Genomic DNA, 20346 nt, shown 5'->3' on the forward strand with positions numbered 1-20346 from the left:
ATCCAGTTAGAGCTGCCTCATATTGGCTCATGAAACTGACTGGTGAAATTTCAGGTTATTTTGTGAGCCAGTTGACCTCAAGTTGGTAGCTTGAGATTGGCTATTTAGCAAGTATTTATATCAAGGAACTTGGCAAATGCTATAAATTGGCTTGTTTTCTGGAGAGTTGCTTATTAAACATTTACCAGCACCTCACTGCTTATCTTCCCCTCCCTCTCTCCCCCCAACCTCCATCCAACTAGCCACTAAGTTTTTTGAGGGCAGAGACTGAGTCTTATTTGTCTTTGTTATCCTCAACAATATTTGGACATTAATTGTCCTCACTTAATGTTTGTAGAATTAAATAAATAAGCTCTTGTAATTTTTTTCCAGACTGACCATTTAATAAACAAAAATCATTCAGAAGAAAATGCCTCAAATAGACATCTAGACTCTGTGGGCCACATCAGATCCTATGCCTGTTGTTGTAAGTTGTTTTATTGGAAAACAGCCTCACTTATTCATGTATGTATTGTCTATGGTTGCTCTGTGCTACAAGGGCAGAGCTGAGGATTTGAGACAGAATGTATGGCCACAAAACATAACATATTTACTATCCAGTCTTCCCTGAAAGACTGCTGATCCCTGATCTAGACCCCCACCTCCAATGTTTCCTTAAAAAGTAGGATTATTTCTAAAAAGTGCCATACCAAATAACTAAATATACTGTATATTCTCACAGATAAATTATTTCATAATTTGTGCATACACATAAGAATTTTTTAGAAATTAATGTAGACACAGATAATTACACTTTTATAAGTGCAGGATTAGAGATAAATGATTGGTTGTCCAATGGTGGAACTTTCTACCTTGAGAAGTAACGATTACCCCACATCTAGACATAAACAAGAAGACATCCTTCAGCAGAGAGCCTTGTGTAATTTCATGTTACTGAACAATGCTGCAAGAAATTTAGCTGCTGTCTGATGATGTCTATGTATGTATTTGAACTTATACTTTCAGAACTTCTCTTACACCCAGATTCCAAAGGGGATCTGCTAAAAAGTAGTCTTAATGCAAGAGTATTTATTCCCACAACAGAGTTGGACATTTTAAAAACAGAAATACAGAGCGTATCTTTGCATATTTGGGTTATAGTTAGCTGTCAAGAGTTTACATTTGCGCAATGCTGATTAATAAAGTTAATGTTCTGGGTTGTATATTCCTTGCAAGTCATCTTTAAAGGCAAATGATGACGTCATTTCAAATTTAGAATTCTCAAGGGGAAATTAACTTCCTGTTTCTTATTTGTACCCATATTACAGGGAAAATAATTTTTGAACAACTATCTTGAACAGCACCTGAAGTGTGAAATGGCGCAGTAACTTAACCGGATAGAAGAATATAAAATGAACACCTCAGCTACATTAAACTGTTCCAGTGGGGCGGGCACTCCTTGGGCACCGTTTCCGTACCAAACATTCTGGGGGATAGTGTTCACAGACAACTCGGGGATGCTCGCGCACGGCTGTCGGCGCGGGAGCGGAGTCCACTGTCGACACAGGTGTTCTGATCACCTGACCGAACCTGGCTGACCCAAGGGCGGAAGCCCTGCCCAAGAAGCAATGACTCCGCGGGATTGCGCAGGGTGGCTACAGGCATCGACTCCATTTTCCTTTGGTTATGATGAGGCTCTTTCCCTCATTAATAACTCCCGCACCCCAGGCAGTACGATCAAGCATTTTAAGTCTTCCAAGTAGGCAAAAACAACCGTATTAAAATAGCAACAACAGAACAGCTCGCAGGCATTTACTACCCAGCCTCCTCCCAGCAGGGTACGCGACGCACGAAGGGGCGCTGCGGAGACGAAGACACGAGCACGGCCACCGCGGTGCCTAAAGTGACGGGGTGGGGAAACTTCCTGGACCACCAGCGCGCAGGCGCATCCCCGGCCGCAGCGCCCAGTGGTCGAGCCTTCTTTCTAGTAATTTCGCTAGCCGTGACGTCATCCCCGTGCGCCATTATAGTGCCTCCTAGAACCCGCGAATTTATTTTTGTAGTGAGAGGGGTGAAAAAAAATGAACTGACTTCTGCCGCTCCAGCTGGCTTTTAGTCCTTCTCTCTGAACGCGCCCAGACTTTGAGCAATGGAGCGGGAAAGGCCAAGAACAGCATCCGTGGCTCGAAGCGACGCCCGCCGAAGATGACTCGGCGACGCCGCCCGCCGCCTTACCCGGCGTGCTCCGCGCGGCGCCGGCGGAGGGACGTGGGGGGAGGGGCGGGAGGAGGAAGCGGCGGCTGCGGATGTCGCTGCGACCGAGCGGCGTCTGAACACACGGCGGCTGCCGAGCGCCCGACCCGGGCCTGCGCCGGAGCCCACACCGACTCCGCGGCCCCTTGCCCGCCAGGGTGGCCCCGCGCCCGTTGCCATTGAGGCGGCGTGCGCCGCATTCTCCGCTGCCCGGGCCGGTCGGCTCTGGCGTCTCCTGGCTCTCCCTCGCTCGCCTGCTCCCTCCTGCGCGCCTGAGTCACTGCCGCCGCCGCCATGGCCGAGAAGAGTGAAAGCGGCGGCCCTCCGAGCTCCCAGGACGGCGCCGCCGCGGCCGACGGTGCCGGCGCCCCCGCGACCGCTGCCTCTGCGGAGCCCAAGATCATGAAAGTCACCGTGAAGACCCCGAAGGAGAAGGAGGAGTTCGCTGTGCCCGAGAACAGCTCCGTCCAGCAGGTGCGGGCCGCCCTGGGCTCAGGCTGCGGTGGGGTGGGGATGGCGGCGGGACCTCCGCCCCCGGCAGGCGAAGGCGTTTTAGAAGGGCTTGGGAGGGGGTGTCCCCGGAGGTGCCCTCGGCCTTTCTCCGGGGTTTATCCCAAATGAGATCACACCCAAGTTCGTGGGTTTGCTCCTTGCGACACCGCAGAGGTTTGTGGCGGGGCCGCGCGGCCTGTTTGTGGGACGCGCCGACGCCGCGCCGTTCGCGCCTCCCTCCTGCTTCGGAGACCCCCGGCCTCCTCCCGGGCTCCCCGCCCCCAGCGCCTCCCTCTTGCCCCTCACAAAGGAAGGGACCCTCCACCGGCTCCGGGCGGGGTGGAGGCCTGGAGGCTGGGCTGGGGCGAGGGTTCGCTTTAGCCTAGTCTGCGGTTTTGTCTCGTGAATTAAAAAAAAAAAAAAAAAAAGCGGGGGATGGGGTGCTCATTGTTTTACCTTGCTGCGGGTTAAGGTAGATTTTGGGGTGAGGAGCACGTGTACATTTAGTTATGCGTTTTGACTGCTGAAATCTTTCCCACTTTCCAATTTTTAGAAATAAAATTATGACGTAGAAACTGTTTTCAGCCACATCTTAAGTAATAGTACTAGGCCTGAGGAGAAAGGTGGATGACTTTCATTGATGACTTGCTGTTTCCTTTTTACTATATTTGTCATCCCTCAGATGCCAGTCATTGGGGAGGTTTTTGTTTGACTTTAGACGGATGATAGCTATGTTATTCAGATAATAGCGGTTGCAATCCAATAAAAGAGAACAAAAGTGGAATTAGTGGAGAATATTACAAATAATTTACTATTTAAAATCTGTTGAGGAATACAAATTTTGCAGTTAACTAAGAATCTTGAAGAATTCAAATTGTTTTAGCTTATTCCTGAATATACATCCCAGGATATTTTCCATAATAATTGAGTTGATCTCTGATGATCTCAATGTGAAGTTTATCAGGAAACGGCAGTTCCCGAAATCGACCTTTGTTTCCCAGAGACAGTAAATGATTAGGGTATTGGTTTATATAGTTCCGAAAGGTGGTGTGTTTTGTGAAGCAGTAAGTAGTGTGTAGCATCAAGTGAGAGAAACTTTTACCAGCCAGGGAATCACATTTTTTTGTCTGTCAATTTTCCTGTAAAAATTTTCCTTAACGTTTTTATATTTTCCAACATACAAGAAAGTTGAAAGAATTGTACAGTGAACACCTGTATGTCCATCACCTACAATTAACATTTTGCTTTATTTGCTTTGTCACACAGCTAATCGTTTATCAGTCCTTTTTATTTTTTGGATGCATTTCAAAGTAAGTTGTAAATATCGGTACATGTTACCTTTAAGAGCACTTCAGCAATGTGTCCGTCATTAAACTGAGTGCAATTTTTTTTTTTTAGGTAAATTTGACATGCAATGAAATGCACACGGTTGCCATTCCATGAAATTTCACAAATACGTATACACCTCTGCAATCCAAAGCCTTATCAAGATGTATAACTTCATAATTGACTGGAAAGTTCCCTCTTGCTTTTTCTCAATCAGTTCAGTTGCTCTCCCCTCCATCAACCACTGTTGTGATTTTTTTCGCCATGGATTAGTTTTGGGTATTCCAAAACTTCATATAAGTGGGATTATATGCTATGTACTCTTTGGGGTAAGGCTCTTTACTCAGCATAACGTTTTTGAGGTTCATTCTTGTTGTGTATATCAGTAGTTCTTTTTTATTGTTGTGCTGTCTTCCATTGTGTGAATATACCATAATTTATCCATTTGTCTGTTGAGGGTCACCTGGGCTGTTTCCAGTTAGTTGGCTGTGAACACTCTTGTACAAATCTTTTGTTGGACAAAAGCTTTTCTCTCTCATGTTAAATACTTAGAAGTGGAATGACTGGGTTAGCTAGTTGTAGGTTTCATTTTGTAAGAAATTTTTAAAGGGACTTGTACCGTTTTGCAGCCCCATCTGTAGGTTTAGTTTTATAAGAAACTATATTTTTAAAGAGTGCTTGTACCATTTTGCAATTCTACTGACAGTGCGTGGGAGTTCCTGTTGCTCCACATCCCTGCTAACATTTGATAGTGTCAGTCTTTCATTTTAGCTCTAGTAGTGGGTGTGTAGCCATATTAACTTTTGAAGTCCTTGGATCTTCTTTCTAAGATTCCTAGTTCAGGCCTCCACTATCCTGGCTGCTTTCAGCATTTTACTGTAAAAGATTAGAAAGAGTCAGTGTTTTATAAGTAGGAAAATTCACTTAGGTCATTTTATAATGTTATATCTGTGAGGATTTTTAGTTTTTGTGATGGTGAAATTAGAATTTTAAATTTTGTGGAAGTTTTAATTTTATTGCTCTGTAACCAAAGTAAAATTTTGATAAGATAAAATTAAAGCTTTTCTGAAGCAACTTTTTCTGATGGCAGTTGAATTTTTATTTTGTTAAATGCTTTCTGTTGAAGCGGAAAACATGATGAAAATTGAAGCTCACCATTTGCATTAAGAACCTGAAGACGAATTATCTATGAGCTCTAAGGGAAGTACATAGAGGAAAATGTGCAAGAATAAGAAAAGCAGTTTTCAGATGATTTGTAAAATTCTACATGAAGCACAAAAGGATCTGTCATTTTGTAATTTAAATTTTTCTTAAAGAGTTTGATAGATTTAACCTATTTGCTACAGATTAAAATTTGTCATTAAAATATACTTAATGACATTGATTCCACTAAAAATGTTCAGGAAAAAATTGGGAAGTATTTAGTCCTAAAAATTCTTATCTAATCTTAGAGGTAAAGAGGGGGTAAGCAAGAGACCTACAAAAGGGTAATGTTAAAGGCTTTCTATTAGGCAAATCCCATGTTTTACAATTTAAAATCTCTTTCAATAAGTGTTCCTATATAGTGTAAATTCTCTTGATAGATTATACTGAAATAGTGTTTGCGCGAATGTGTTCTAATAATTGGATGGGATTGTATTAAACCTCCTGGCTCAATTGTAAAATAAGTTGTAAGGTGGTAATTAATTTTCTTATTTTTCCCTCTGTTTCTTTTTGCGTGTGTATCACCAACAGGCAGTAACAACATACTGTAATACATTGATATATAACAAATGTTACTTGTTTAAGATTGATAATGAAGTTTACACTTTTTTGAAATTAAAGTGAAATTTATTTTTCATTGAGCACTCAGAATCAATTGCAAAGTGTTTAAATTTCTACTTAAGAGTGGTTAGACTAAACTTCACTACGTATGTTCCAAGGTGGTTTCATTAGTAGGGGTTTTCATAATATAAGTAAATAGATTAAAAAAGTAGATACATGTATAGTGGTAAAGTCCCTGTGTATTAGATTATGTTTTCTATTAATTGTTCGTTATCTGTTTTTGGAAACAGTTTGAACGTTTCCAAGTGTCAACAAGCAAGATGAAGTCCAGAAAAAAGGTGTGTGTGTGTGTGATTAAAATTAGTGCAGAGAATGGAAGGGAGCTTCCATGTAACTTCTTACTAGCTTGATCTGGGATTTTGTAGCCCTCTAGGTTATAGTGTAAGATTTTGAAATACTGTTAGCTGAAATATTCAAGCAAGGTATATTCTAGTTTCAGAAAACATCCTCATCACTTGAAACTTTTAGAAAAATATTAACATACTTAGACATAATATAAATATTGTGTTGAATAGAATTGAGCCTTTCCTTGATAAGGGAAATTGCGGTGCCTCAGGGTCGTTATCATAAATATCATTTAACGTTATATTTTATAGTGTGGATCTAGAACTGCACTGTCTGCATTGGTACCAGTAGCCACATCCGACTATTCAGCACTTAAAATGTGGTTGGACTGATTTGAAATGTACTGTAAGTGAAAAATACACACGAGATTTTTAAAACTTGTGAATGGCTTCTTTCACTTAGCAAATGTTTTCAAGGTTCATCCATGTTGTAGCATGTATCAGTATTTCCTTTTTATTGCTGAATAGTATTCCACTGTATAGATATATATCACACTTTATTTCTCCATTCATCGGTGGATAGACATTTGGGTTGTTTGTACTTTTGACCATTATGAATAATGGTTCTGTGAATACTCATACTAGTTTTGGTGTGTACATGTGTTTTCGTGTTTCTTGAGTGTATACCTATGAGTGGAACTACTGGGTCATGTGGTAGCTCTCTGTTTAACTTTTTGAGAAACTGTCAAACTATTTTCCAAGGCAGCTGTACCGTTTTATATTCCCACCAGCAATGCATGAGGATTCCGATTACTGTATATTATCTGCAGCACTTGTTATTGTTTTTGATTATAGCCTTCCTAGTTGCTATAAATTGGTATCTCATTGTGATTACTTAGCTTTCTGTTACTCAAGCAGCAGTTCTCAGTATGGTCTGGGGTTCTTGAAGATCCTTCTAGGAGGACTATGAGATCAAAACTTTTTATAATAATTCTGAGATGATGTTTGTGTTTTTCACTCTTAATTCTCTCAAAAACGGACAATGCACTTTTCCAGAAGCTTTAAGATGTGAGATATCACAAAAGATGTGAAATCCAATTATCTTTTATTACGGGACTAAAGTGATTTGCAAAAATTTTAAACAATGCTACTCTTCATGCTAGGAAAGTATAGTTATTTTCATAAGGATGTTACTTATATTAACATGTAATGAGTTGATTGTTATTGTAAAATGAATATTTTTAAAGATTTCTTAGTTTTAATTTCTAATATAGTAAATATCAGTAGATATAACCTACATAAACAAAAACTCTTTGGGGTTTCAATTTCTAAAAGAGTGGTATCCTGACACCAAGAATTGCTGCTGTAGAGTATTTAATAGATTAAGTAGGTACTTTAAGATTGAGGATTGACTCCGTTAAGTTGCTATTTCTTCTTGCCTAGAAACTATGATAGCCTTCTGGTCAGCCTTCCCGCTTTTCTCTCTCGTTCCCCCCGCTATCCCCCCATTCATTCCTAGAGCAATCTCTGAAAAATGTTAATCAGATCATGTTACTGTCTGTCTACATGGAACTAATAGCTCCCCATTGATCTTAGACTTATATAACGTGGCTGTGAGGCCCTGTGTGGTATGGCTCCTGCCTACCTTTCTGTTCTGATGCATTCTTTCCTTCTTGGTCACTTGGCTCTTGCCATATTGACTTTTTAGTTCCTTGACCTGTTATAACATTTTTTTTTTTTTTCCACCTGCCTCAGGACTTTTGTGCAGTTGGTTCTTGTTACGTGGAATGTCTCCCACTCTTTGCCCATTGCCACTCATCCCTTAAATCTCAGTGTAAAGGTCACTTTCTCAGAGAAGTATTCCTGATTGTTCAGACTAGATTGGGATTCCTTGTTGTATTTTCTCATCCTGTTTTTGGTCATAATTCATCACAACTTAAGTTCTGTGTTTATGTGATTATTTGATTAATGTTTATTTCTTCTGGTAGAGAGGATCTGTGATTGTTCCCTTTGTGTTACCAGAGCCTAGCGCGTAGTATGGGCTCAGTAAATACGTCTTTACAAATGAATCTAGAGTATTATGCACAATAATATGTATTTAAGTAACTAGCAATTGTTGAGCCTTTACTGAGTGCGGTGTATACATGATCTCATGGCTTCCTGCACCCCTCTTGCAGCAGCTTCTTAAACTGCTCTCTCCTTAGCTCACCTCTCTCCAAGCACAACTCTTAACTGCCTCAGGACGTTCACTCTTGATTCTGGTTGCTGGAACATAATTCTTCTAGAACACCCTCTCTTAGCTGGGGATCTTCATCTGAACCACAGAACACAGAAAATAATTTGAGTGACTATCCATTTTTCTCAAAGATGGTTCACAACTAATGCATAGGAGAGAAGTTAATTCTTTATCAACAGTCAGTGGTGTGCTGGTAAACGTTATCAACCAGTTCTTCCGGGAAAAACAGCACTGATTTGTAGTGTTTGCTGATTTCTGTGCTGTAAACACTCTTACCATGGCAAATTTTAAGCTATCAATATTAAATTGGCCCAGAGAATTCCTGAAAATTTAGCAGTCTGAGCTGGTAGGAGCCATTGCTTACAGTAGATGTCTTAAAACAAGGATCAGCAAACCGTAGTGGGCCAAATCCACCATGTGCGTTCACTTATTTATTATCTATGGCTGTTTTCAGAACAGACCATGTGACCCACAGAGCTGAAAATATTTACTGTCTCACCCTTTACAGAAAGTTGCTGACCCCTGCCTTAGGGCAATAGGGCTTACTCTTCTAGATCTTCTCATATTGTTCCTCAAAACCCTTCTCATTGAAAAATTTTACCATGAGTTAAATAATAGTGTTCTCCAATAAAAATATAATGCAAGCCACATGTGTAATTTAAATTTTCTCATAGCCACTTAAAAGAAGTGAAATTAATTTTTTTTATTGTGAAAAATAGACATAACAAAATTTGCCATCTTAACCATTTTTAAGTGTACAGTTTAGTGCTGGTAAATACATTCACATTGTGCAGCCATGACCACCATGCATCTCCAGAGCTCTTTTCATCTTGCAGAACTGAAACCCTATACCTATTAAACAATAACTTTCCATTCCGCTCTCCCACCAGCACCTGAAAACAACCCTTCTACTTTGTCTTTATGAATTTTGACTGCTCTAGGTATCTCATAAAAGTGGAATCATAAGTATCTGTCCTTTTGTGACTGACTTATTTCATTAGCTTATTGTCCTGAAGTTTCGTGCATGTTGTAGCATGTGGCACAATTTCCTTCCATTTTAAGGCTGAAGAATAATCTATTTTGTGTATACCCCCCATTTTGTTTATCTGTTCATTAATCAGTGGTCACTTGGGTTGCTTCTACATTTTGGGTATTGTCATTTCAATAATATATTTTATTTAACCCAGTGTATCCTAAATTTCATTTCGACATGTAACTGATATAAAAAATTGAAGTATTTTACATTATTTTCATACTAAGACTTCAAAATCTGGTGTGTATTTTTTACTTATAGCACATCCTCAATTTGGATTAGCCATATTTCAGGTGCTCAATAGCCACGTTGCTAGAGACTTCCAAATTAGATAGCACAGCTAACAGAGTCTTCATGCTTTGCCTCCTGTTTATCTCTTCCCCTTTATTCACTGCATTTCAGCCATTTGTATGTCGTCTTTTCCCCCAAGTATCACTCACTACCTCTTTCCCCCTTTGGGCCTTTGCAAATGATGCTAATGACAGTAACATAATAACTAGTATTTATTCCAGGCTTATCAAGGCATAATGCATTATAAAGTTTCACAACTTTTATTATTCCCTTTTTAAAAGGAAGAAACTGAGACTCAGATTAATAATGTGATCAAATTCATACAGCTATTAAATATTGGAGCTTAGATTAAAATCCAGTGACTAATTTTGGAGCCCACACCTAACCACAGCTCCAAGCTGCCTTAATTTTTCTGTAGCTGGCTTTTTAGTCTTTAGGTTTATTCAGATGTTAGTTTATCAGAGGTTGATTGGACTCACCAATCTAAATTAGATCAAGAATTATAATCTTTGATACCATTTTGTGCTTATATGAACTTTTTTCTCCCCATTACATACTGCAAGAATTTACAAGACTATCTTGTTTACCTCCTAATCCTGTGGTGCCTACCTAGCATTGTGTTTGGCACATGTTGAGTAATGCAAGTGTTTATTCAGTGAATGAGCAAATAGTATTTCAAAGATTTATTTGCAATATTTTGTACTTATTTGGAAATATTTTAACAATGTGGTTTACTTAGAAAAATGTGATGTTTATTCTTAGTTTAATTAAATGTTTAATGACATCTTTTCACTTGTTTTTCATGTGAGCAGCTTCCACTATAGAAAAAGGAAAATCTCTTTAAATTAGGATTGCAAGTATTTTTATACACTAAAGTTGATAGCATCTATAAATCTGCTGTTTCATGCAAAAATTATTGGGTTAGCACATGAAACAGATTCCATTCTTTATAGGTATGAATAAAATGTATATATGTGTGCCTCCGTTTTGCAAAATATTTTCATTACCAGAAGATCTGCACTGGTTTTTCCGGGTACGTTTATGCCATTATGAGCTAGTTTGATGTCCTGTAGATATGACAACATAGACTGCTTGGTTTACTGGTTAAGCAGCTGCTATATAGATTTCTAGACTTGGGTATAATGGTTCCTGTTAAATTATTTTTATAGCCTTTAAAGCGCTCTCCAGTTTTCATAAAGGATATGGCTTTTATTAGTTTTTAAAAATATAGAATGCAAAGAAAACATTAAATATATTATGCATGCTATTACTTTAAGATTAGAAAATTCGAATGATGTAGAAAAGTATGAAATAAAAAGGAGACCAACTCAAAAAAAAGGTAATCTAACTTTATATATATATTTATATATATATATATAGGTGATTTTCTCCAGAAAAGTGCTTATTTGTATACCCATATATAATTTTCTATTTATTTCTGGTAAGTAGATGGATCATAACCCACACTTTTCTTTATCTTACTTTCTTTTTACTTGTATTTTTGTCGTCTTTCCATATTAGCATATTAGCATATGTAGCACTAACTCATTAGTTCTAACCAACTAAAATGTGGTCTGCATTTTGGAGAGAGCATGAAGCTTGGAATTTGAGAGGTCTGACTTAGGGCAAGGTGCTTCCTTTGAGCCTCACTGGCAACATTTTTAACATGTGATATAATACCTGCTTCGCTAGGTTGTTTGTAGGATTTCATGAGATAATATGTATAAAGTACCTGGCTGAGAGTTTATATGCTTTACTTGTATTGCTTTTCCTCTTGCACCCTTTTGTCTGCCAGTGAATTGAGTCAATGTTTTGCAGTAGAAGGAAGCGTAAAGAGTATCCTAGCACATGAATAGTGAAATATTTAGTTTGTTACTCTTTGTCAGATTTAGGTCATAGAAACTCTTATTTTTAAAAATACACGTTTGTTTCTGGATAATGCACTGTAACGTTTATGACTGAGCGTTCATTTTTGCTTATAAGAAGGGGCTCTTTTTTCATGTAGCTGCTTATGTCTCTGTAGTTATGCTCACACTTGACATCTTTGTGTAAGATTTATGCAATGTTTTTTAATGAGGGTATTAACTTTAAGCTTACTCAAACATCAGGCATTTGGAGAGTGATAACTGGTTGAACTATTGCATAGGACGATTTATTGAGCATGGATGTTTTTTCAAGAGATACTAGCAATATTGAGTAAGGAACTGATTAAAAAATAGAGACTCTTGGAGGGCCTGTGACTTAAAATACTGAAATAGCAGATGTTTGAGTGCACTGTATTATTCAGCTATTTAGAAAATTCTTGCTAAATGCTATTAATATGTGGTTCTTCAGGAAATGAAATTAATGTGTATGTTTTAATCTAAAGAGGTTTTTCTTCAGAGGTTACAAGGTTTTACTATTTTTTTCTGAGGATATTTAATATAGAGGAGCAGAGACTGGCTTTTAAAGGCAAGTTTGGTTTGCGGGATATTTGTGAAGGATGACGGTGCTTGTTTTAGCTAACTTAATATCAGATTAACTTAATTTAAAAAAATGTTTATAATTCAAAGTTTAGTCTCACATAATTAGGTTAGCAATATTTGAGCATTTGCATGTGTGTGAATACTGTGTCCAGGCATTTTACGTACATCTCCTAATTCTCCCATCAGCCCTGCAGAATAAATATTATCTCCATTTTACTGATGAGGAAACTGAGGCTCAGGGAGAGTTTGGTAACATCCTCAAGGTCACACATCTAGTAATTGGCAAAACCAAGATTTGAATTCAGATCTGCGTGTTTCAAAAACATGCTGTCTTTCCTAATATAGTAACTCTTTGTTTTCCCCCCGGCCCCCCCAACCATGTGTGTGTCTTGTTTTCTTCCCTTAAACAGAGAACAGGGAGTGAGTAAAGTAGGCCCTGAACAGCTGAGAACTGGTGTCATAAGTTGTTTTACTGAATATTATGCTTTTTCATTTCAGGACAGCGTTTTAAATCTTTCAGCATTCTATTTTATATGGTTTTTCTAATTCTTGATTATTTGCCTCTTCCTCCTCAGATTAAAAACAGCAAATTTAGAGGCAAGGGGAGGTATGCTGTCAAGGTAACAACTGACAATCTGGTTAAAAAGGGGAAATACAGGACACCTTGAGAGCCTGGAACAGTATCACTGTATTGCAGAACAGCAGTTGATATTTGCACCAGTAACTCAGCATTATCAAAAAATTAAATTATAATCGGTGGAATGGAAAAACAATTTTGGTGTTCACACGGGGGTAAACTTCAGTTAGCTGGAGAGTCCACTGATGTGAAATACCTGACTTTGGATTGATGCTGAGAATATGAGAGGTTACCGAATGTTGTTTTGTACATACTAAGTTGATTTAAAATCATTAATTTAAATTTTACTTATTTGAGGCACATTAGAGTTTTGATTCTTATGGTTATTGAGAAAGCATGTAGTAATTCTCAGTTTTCAACTCTTCTGGCCTATTGGTTATTACTGTAGATTGTCGGTGCAAGACCAGACTAGGCAAACATACATTTATAGGAAATACAGATCCTTAGGGGCCCATTATATCATGTATTTTTCGTTTTGAGTTAATGTTGGCCACATGGGCTTAAGGACAGAAATAAGTATATCCATTTAGGTACTTTAGAAGTAACTAAAGGAAATTAGAAAAATCTTTCTTTTATGGTTAGGATTTTTCTTTAGGTAGATGGAGATATTTTATATAATTTGTTGCAATAAGTTTTATGTTTTTGCAGAGGAATAGTGTTTGTGGACTGCCTTTGTCTTAAAGCAACTTTGAGAATTTTTAAGATTGCTAGTTTTCTTTTCGTATGTCAATACTACTGGCTTCTGATTTTTTTCTTGTTGTGTTCAATAAAAGTGTAGTAGACAAAACAGACATGGAATTAAAGTTTAAATGTTAAGAGACAAAATTTTTGAAGCCGTTATAAACTGAAACTATTTCCCTCTACCGTTTTTTAGGGTGCAGAATAAAAGTTTAAGGATATCTAAAGTATGTGCAGAATTTTTGGTTCTTCTATAAAAACATAACGTTGTTTAAATTGATCATATTTGGATTGAGTTTTCTAAAATACACCTTATTTGGAGAAGTGTATCATATCTGTTTCATATGGTACAATTAGGATTAAGACTTATTCACTTTTGTTTCAAAGGAAGTGGCAGGCAGCTGAGTATAGAATTGTAGTAATCCTTGGTTTTTGCTAGTTTGTCCTAGTTTGTTCCAAGCTTTGGATAATTTGCTCAGAATAAATCAATATTGCATTAGTCTTCTCTTTGGGAATGGTTCTAATAGCTAAATTGTTTGACATTGGTTGTTTGAAATACAAAATTTGTTTTTATAAGAACTGAATTATAATGGGTAGTCAGATTGTACAATTTCCTTTTGTACAGTACTAGAAGTATAGCTTTACCTTACTACCATGTCTAACATAATGCTTTCCAACTTTCACCATAAAATGCTATGAACTCATACTTGAATTGCTTTACGTGCCCTTCAGAACCAAGAGTTCCGCCAGGTTGGAGGATCCTAGTATCAGTGATGTTAATTTTAAACAGCATTGTAATTCTGTAAGAGAAAGTGATTTCTTACTGGTCTGTCAGGACTTTGGTTTGGTTTCTTTAGGTTTTGTTGTGAGGATTCAATGAGATAAAGTGTGTGGTGCCAGGCACAGTGTAGCTGCTTAATAAAAAAATGATTAATGTAAATGCTTTTTGAAGTGTGTGCCATAAGGATCATACTCCTTTGCATCTAGGGACACCATAAAGAAACCTTTAGTGTGTCCAGAAAGCTCTGATTATCTTTCAGATAATTGATATTGACAATTTATGGTTAGGAGGACTCCATCCCTTAAATGTTACTAAGGGCTCAACTGAACTATTTGCTGCTGTTTTATAAACTTTTGAGGTTGTGGCTCTTTTTGGTTATCAGGTCTTAACTCTCTCTATCAGATGCGATGCTCATGAATGACCATCTCTTATATTTGGGTGATCATCTGTGTTGTGATTTCCATGTCTTCTGTCTACTCTGGTCTGCTGCCTAAAAACTAGGGCATCTTCATCCCATTTCCTTTCAGATGACCTACCCAAGACAAGTTATATGTTAGTTTTCTGGCTAGTTGAGTCACTTGAAATTGGAACGTTCAGGGAACTTGGTCACCTATGTTTTGATTTCCTGCCGTTTCTTATGTGTATGGCATTCACAATCAAGTTTAAACCTATTTTTATTGAAGGATAGTAAACAAGAATGCACACGTCATAAATGTACAGCTCCATATATTAAAGGTCAAGAGGTAAAAGATACCAACCCCTCAGAAGTCAGATTGTGATCCTTTACAACCACTACCTCCTCCTAAAGGTAACCATTATTTTCAATTTTGACACCATGGATTTGCCTGCTTTCTTTTTTTTAATTTTATATAAATGAAGTCACACAGTTGATCTTCATTTGTGATTGGTTTCTTTTGCTGTACCTTGAGGGATCCATGATGACATGTGGCTGTAGTTCATTTGTGGTCATCGCGTGTAATGGTCTATTTGAAAGTACCACAATTTGTTCTACAGTTGAGGAACATTTGGGTTAAGTTTTTGGCTATAACAAAGAATACTAATTTGAACTTCCTTGAACATGTCTTTTGGTGTACTTGTGGACATGTAATTTGTTAGATAAAATTCCAGAAGTGGAATTGTTGAGTCATTGGGTAAGTATGCTTCAGCAGCTTCTGTGAAGTATTTTTTCAAAATATACCAATTATATTTCTGCTTGCAATATATGTGGGTTCCAGTTGCTTCACGTCCTCTGCAACACTCTGTAACGGTCTTTTAAATTGAACCATTCAGTGAGTGTGTCACTGGTTTTAGTTTGAAGTTACCTGATTATTAATTAGAGTGAGCACCTTTTCCTGTGTTTATTGGCCATTTAGATTTCGTTTTTGTGAATTTCCTGTTTCAGTCTCCTGACTGTTTTTCAATTGCATTTTGTCTTCCTTGCTGATTTGTAGGCTTTTGGTGTAAAATCTGAATTTGAGATCTCTGTTGTTTACTGGTGTTATAGATATTTTCTAGATATTTTCACTCTGTTGCTTATCTTTTTACTCTGTTAATGATAGTTCAATTTATTGTGCCTTTTTTTTATGTTTACATCTTTTTATGTCCCACTTAGGAAATCTTTTCCAGTTCAGCTAATAGTACTGATTTAAATCTTTTTGGTACTGTTTAATTTGCAGGTAGAGCACACACTCAGTAAGATTGTAACTTTTGAAATACGTTGACTTGCTTTATGGCCAGCATATGGTCTAATTTTGTAAATGTACTTAAATAGAATGCTTATTCTGGAGTTGTTGAGTCCAGTGTTCTATACATTCCAGTTAGGTCATTTGTTAATTATTTTGTTGAAATCTTCTTTTATATCCTTACTTATTTTTGCCTGTTGTATTCATCAGTTACTGAGGTAAATGTTAAAACCTCTTACTGTATTTTTGGATTTGTCTGTTTTTCTCTGTAGTTTTATTTAATTTTTGCATTATGTATTTTGAAGCTGTTATGATGTATGTGTACGTTTAAAGTTTTATTTTCTTGTAATTGAACGCTTTATGAAGTTGAAATGTCCCAGTTGCTTTTGTATTAAAGTCTGCTTTGTTGATTGGAATAGCCTCACTAACTTTCTCTGGTTAATTTTTGCATGGGCCATCTTTCCCCATTCTTTTAATTTTCAAAACCTTTCTTTTTGGTTATAGTTTATGTGTATTTTTTAAGCAGGATGAAGTTGGGTTTTTAAATCCAGTCTGACAGTCTTTGTCTTTTTAATTTATAGTCTGTTGTGGAATTAATGATTAATACCTTTGGTTTACATTTACCATTATACTATTAGGTTTCTATTTTTCTTGTGTATTCTGTGCCACATTTTCCTTTCTTTTGGATTATTTTGTATTATTCTAATTGCCTCCTTTATTAGGTAGATGTATGCTGTTTTTACTATTCTTTTAGTGGCTACTCTAGAGATTATCATATGTATCATATCAAATGTCTAAATAGGTGCTTGTATTTCTTTCCAGTTAATGCAAGCACCTTAGAACAACTGAACTCCATTTACCCACCTCTGGACTAGACTTGACTTACTTTCTTATAACGCAAGACATTAACGCTTTATAAAATCACTTTTCATTTCGATTTACACATGTATGTATCCTCTGCTTTATTTTTCATTCCTTCATCTGGGATCATTTTATTCTGTCTGAGGACCACACTAACATTTCCTGTAGTCTATATATGCTAGGTAACAAATTCTCTCTATTTTTATGTGTCCGAACATGTCTATTTCAATTTCACTTTGAGGGATTTTTCACTGGACATAAAATTTTAGGTTGCCAGTTATTCTTTCCTCTTTTAAGTTTTTTCTTAATTTTTTTATAATGGGTAATTTCAAATATACAGAAAGTAGAGATAATAATAAGTTAAACCCCTGTGAATCCTTTGCCTAGCTTTGACAGTCTTACAGCCAGTCTTGTTTTCCCTTAAGGCCCCTCCCCTTCCTCCATTATTTTGATGCATTTCTCATGTATTATATCATTTCATCCCTTAAATTTTAACGTGTATCTCTAAAAGATAAGGACCCTTTTAAAAAAACATAATACATCATCCTGCCTTACCAGTCAATATTTCCTTCATTTCATCAGTTCAGAATTCCCTATTGTCAAAATGATTTTTATTAGCATAATGATAGCATGAAATTATTATTATTACATATTTTTGCTTTTTCAAAAAATAGACTTTATTTTTTAGAGCACTTTTAGATTCACAACAAATTGAGCAGAAAGTACAGTTTCCATATCCACCCCCCATGCTTCCCCCCAACATCACCATCTCACCCCAGAATGGTACATTTGTTAGAAGTGATGGACCTCCATTGATACATCATTATCACTCAAAGTCCATAGTTTAAATTAAGATTCACTCTTTGTGTTTTTATATGCTGTTATGCGTTTTGACAAATGTATAATGACATATGCTCTGTCTATTCATTCTTATCTCTCTCCTAAGCCCTGGCAGTCTTTTATTGTCTACCCATAGTTTTGTCTTTTCCAGAATGTTATATAGTTGGAATTAAACAGTATGTGGCTTTTTCAGATTGGCTTCTTTGGCTTAGTAATATGCATTTGTTTTTTCCATGTCTTTTCATGGTTTGATAGTTCCTCTGTTTTTAGTGCTGAATAATATTTCATTGTTTGTATGTACCACAGTTTATCCATTCATTTATTGAAGAATATGTTGGTTGCTTCCAAGGTGTGACAGTTAATGAATAAAGGTGCTGTAAACTTCTGTGTGCAGGTTTTGTCTGGACATAAGTTTTCAACTCCTTGGGGTAAATACCAAGGAGCATGATTGCTGCGTTGAATGGTAAGAGTATGTTTACTTTTGTAAGAAACTGAGAAGTTGTTTTCCGAAGTGCCTGTACCATTTTGCACTCCTATCAGCAGTGAATGAGAATTCCTGTTGCTCCACATCCTTGCCAGCATTTGGTATTGTGTGTGTTTTGGATTTGGCCATTCTAGTAGGTGTATAGTGGTATCTCCTTATTTTAATTTGCAATTTCCTAATGACATATGATGTGGCACATCTTTTCATATGCTTATTTACCATCTGTATATCTTTTTTGATGAGGTGGCAAAAAGTTTTGCGCTTTATATATCGGGTTGCTCATTTTCTTATTGTTGAGTTTTAAGAGTTCTTGGTGTATTTTGGGTAACAGTCGTTTATCAGATGTGTCTTTAACAAATAGTCCTCTTCATTGTTTTGAAAAAGGTTTCCTTTTTTGTTTTATTGAGGTACCGTTGCTTTGTAACATTATATAGATTTCAGGTGTGCATCGTTATGTTTCGATTTCCTTATAGACTACATTGTGTTCACCACCAAAAGTCTAGTTGCCATCCATCACTGTACGTAGGTGCCCTTTTACCACTTTCACCTTCCCCTTAACCCGCTTCCCCTCTGGTAACCACCAGTCTGTTCTCTGTGTCTATGTCTGTGTTGGTTCATCTTGCATATGAGTGAAATCATAATGGTATTTGTCTTTCTCTGTCTGACTTATTTTACTTAGCATAATACCCTCAAGGTCCAACATGTTGCAAATGGCAAAATTTCATCTTTTTTATGGCTGAGTAGTATTCTATTGTCTATATATACCACATTTTTATCCATTCATCTGATGATAGGCACTTAGGTTGTTTCCAAGTCTTGGCTATTATGAATAATGCTGCGGTGAACATAGGGGTACATATATCTTTTCAAATTAGTGTTTTCGTGTTCTTTGGATAAATACCCAGAATTGAAATAGCTGGATCATGTGGTAGTTCTATTTTCAATTTTTTGAGGCATCTACATATCGTTTTCCACAGTGGCTGTGCCAACTTACATTCCCACCAGCAGCGTATGAGGGTTCCCTTTCTCCACATCGTCTCCAACTCCACATCTTCTCCAACAGTTGTTATTTTTTGTCTTGTTAATAATAGCCAATCTGACAGGTGTGAGGTGATATCTTATTGTGGTTTTGATTTACATTTTCCTAATAGTGACGTTTAACATCTTTTCATGTGCCTGTTGGCCATCTGCATATCTTCTTTGGAAAAATTTCTGTTCTTATCCTCTGCCCCTTTTATAATTGAGTTCTTTGGTTTTTGTTGTTGTTGAATTGTATGAGTTCTTTATGTATTTTGGATATTAACACTTTATTGGATTTATGATTTGCAAATATCTTCTCCCAGTTGGTAGGTTGTCTTTTCATTTTGTTGATGGTTTCCTTTGCTGTGCAGAAACTTTAGTTTGATGTAGTCCCATTTGTTTATTTTTTTCTTTTGTTTCCCTTGCCCGAGGAGACCTATCCAAAAAGATACTGATAAGACTGATGTCAAAGAGCATACTGCCTATATTTTTTTCTGGGAGTTTTATGGTTTCAGGTCTTAGATTCAAGTCTTTAATCTGTTTTGAATTAATTTTTGTGTATGGTGTAAGATAGTAGTCTAGTTTAATTCTTTTTATGTGGCTGTCTAGTTTTCCCAACACTGTTTATTGAAGAGACTTTCCTTTCTCCATTGTATGTTCTTGGCTCGTTTGTTGAAAACTAGCTGTGCATAAATGTGTGGGTTTATATCTGTGCTCTCAATTCTGTTCCATTGCTCTCTGTGTCTGTTTTTCTGCCAGTACCATGCTGTTTTGAATACTATAGCTTTGTAGTATACTTTGAAATCAGAAAGTGTGATACCTCCAGATTTGTTCTTTTTTCTTATGATTGCTTTGGGTTTCTAGGGTCTTTTGTTGTTTATGTAAATTTTAGAATTCTTTGTTCTATTTCTGTGAAAAATGTTGGCGTTTTGATAGGGATTGCATTGAATCTGTAGATTGCGTTAGGTAATATGGACATTTTAACTATGTTAATTCTTCCAATTTGTGAGCATGGAATATCTTTCCATTTCTTTATGTCTTCAATTTCTTTCAACAGTATCTTATCGTTTTCAGTGTACAGATCTCTTACCTCTTTCATTAAGTTTATTTCTTGGTATTTTATTCTTTTTGTCGCACTTGTAAGTGGGATTGTATTCTTGATTTTTCTTGTTGCTAGTTT

General features: G+C 36.9%; 1 protein-coding gene across 2 annotated transcripts in view; it reads left to right on the forward strand.

Moving 5' to 3' along the window:
• The first annotated feature begins 2369 nt into the window (after nt 1-2369).
• UBQLN1 (ubiquilin 1) overlaps nt 2370-20346 on the forward strand; it is a 50672-nt gene continuing 32695 nt past the window's right edge. Inside the window, exon 1 of one of the 2 annotated variants that reach the window (XM_004440783.2) lies at nt 2370-2706. In XM_004440783.2, coding sequence (XP_004440840.1) covers nt 2527-2706 — 180 coding nt within the window. In that variant the 5' untranslated portion in view covers nt 2370-2526. The remainder of the gene's footprint in view (nt 2707-20346) is intronic. The other variant, XM_004440782.3, reaches the window with a different exon arrangement.

This window comes from Ceratotherium simum, chromosome 20, assembly GCF_057802395.1.
Source record: "Ceratotherium simum simum isolate JZ-2026a chromosome 20, ASM5780239v1, whole genome shotgun sequence".
Taxonomy (NCBI): Eukaryota; Metazoa; Chordata; class Mammalia; order Perissodactyla; family Rhinocerotidae; genus Ceratotherium; species Ceratotherium simum.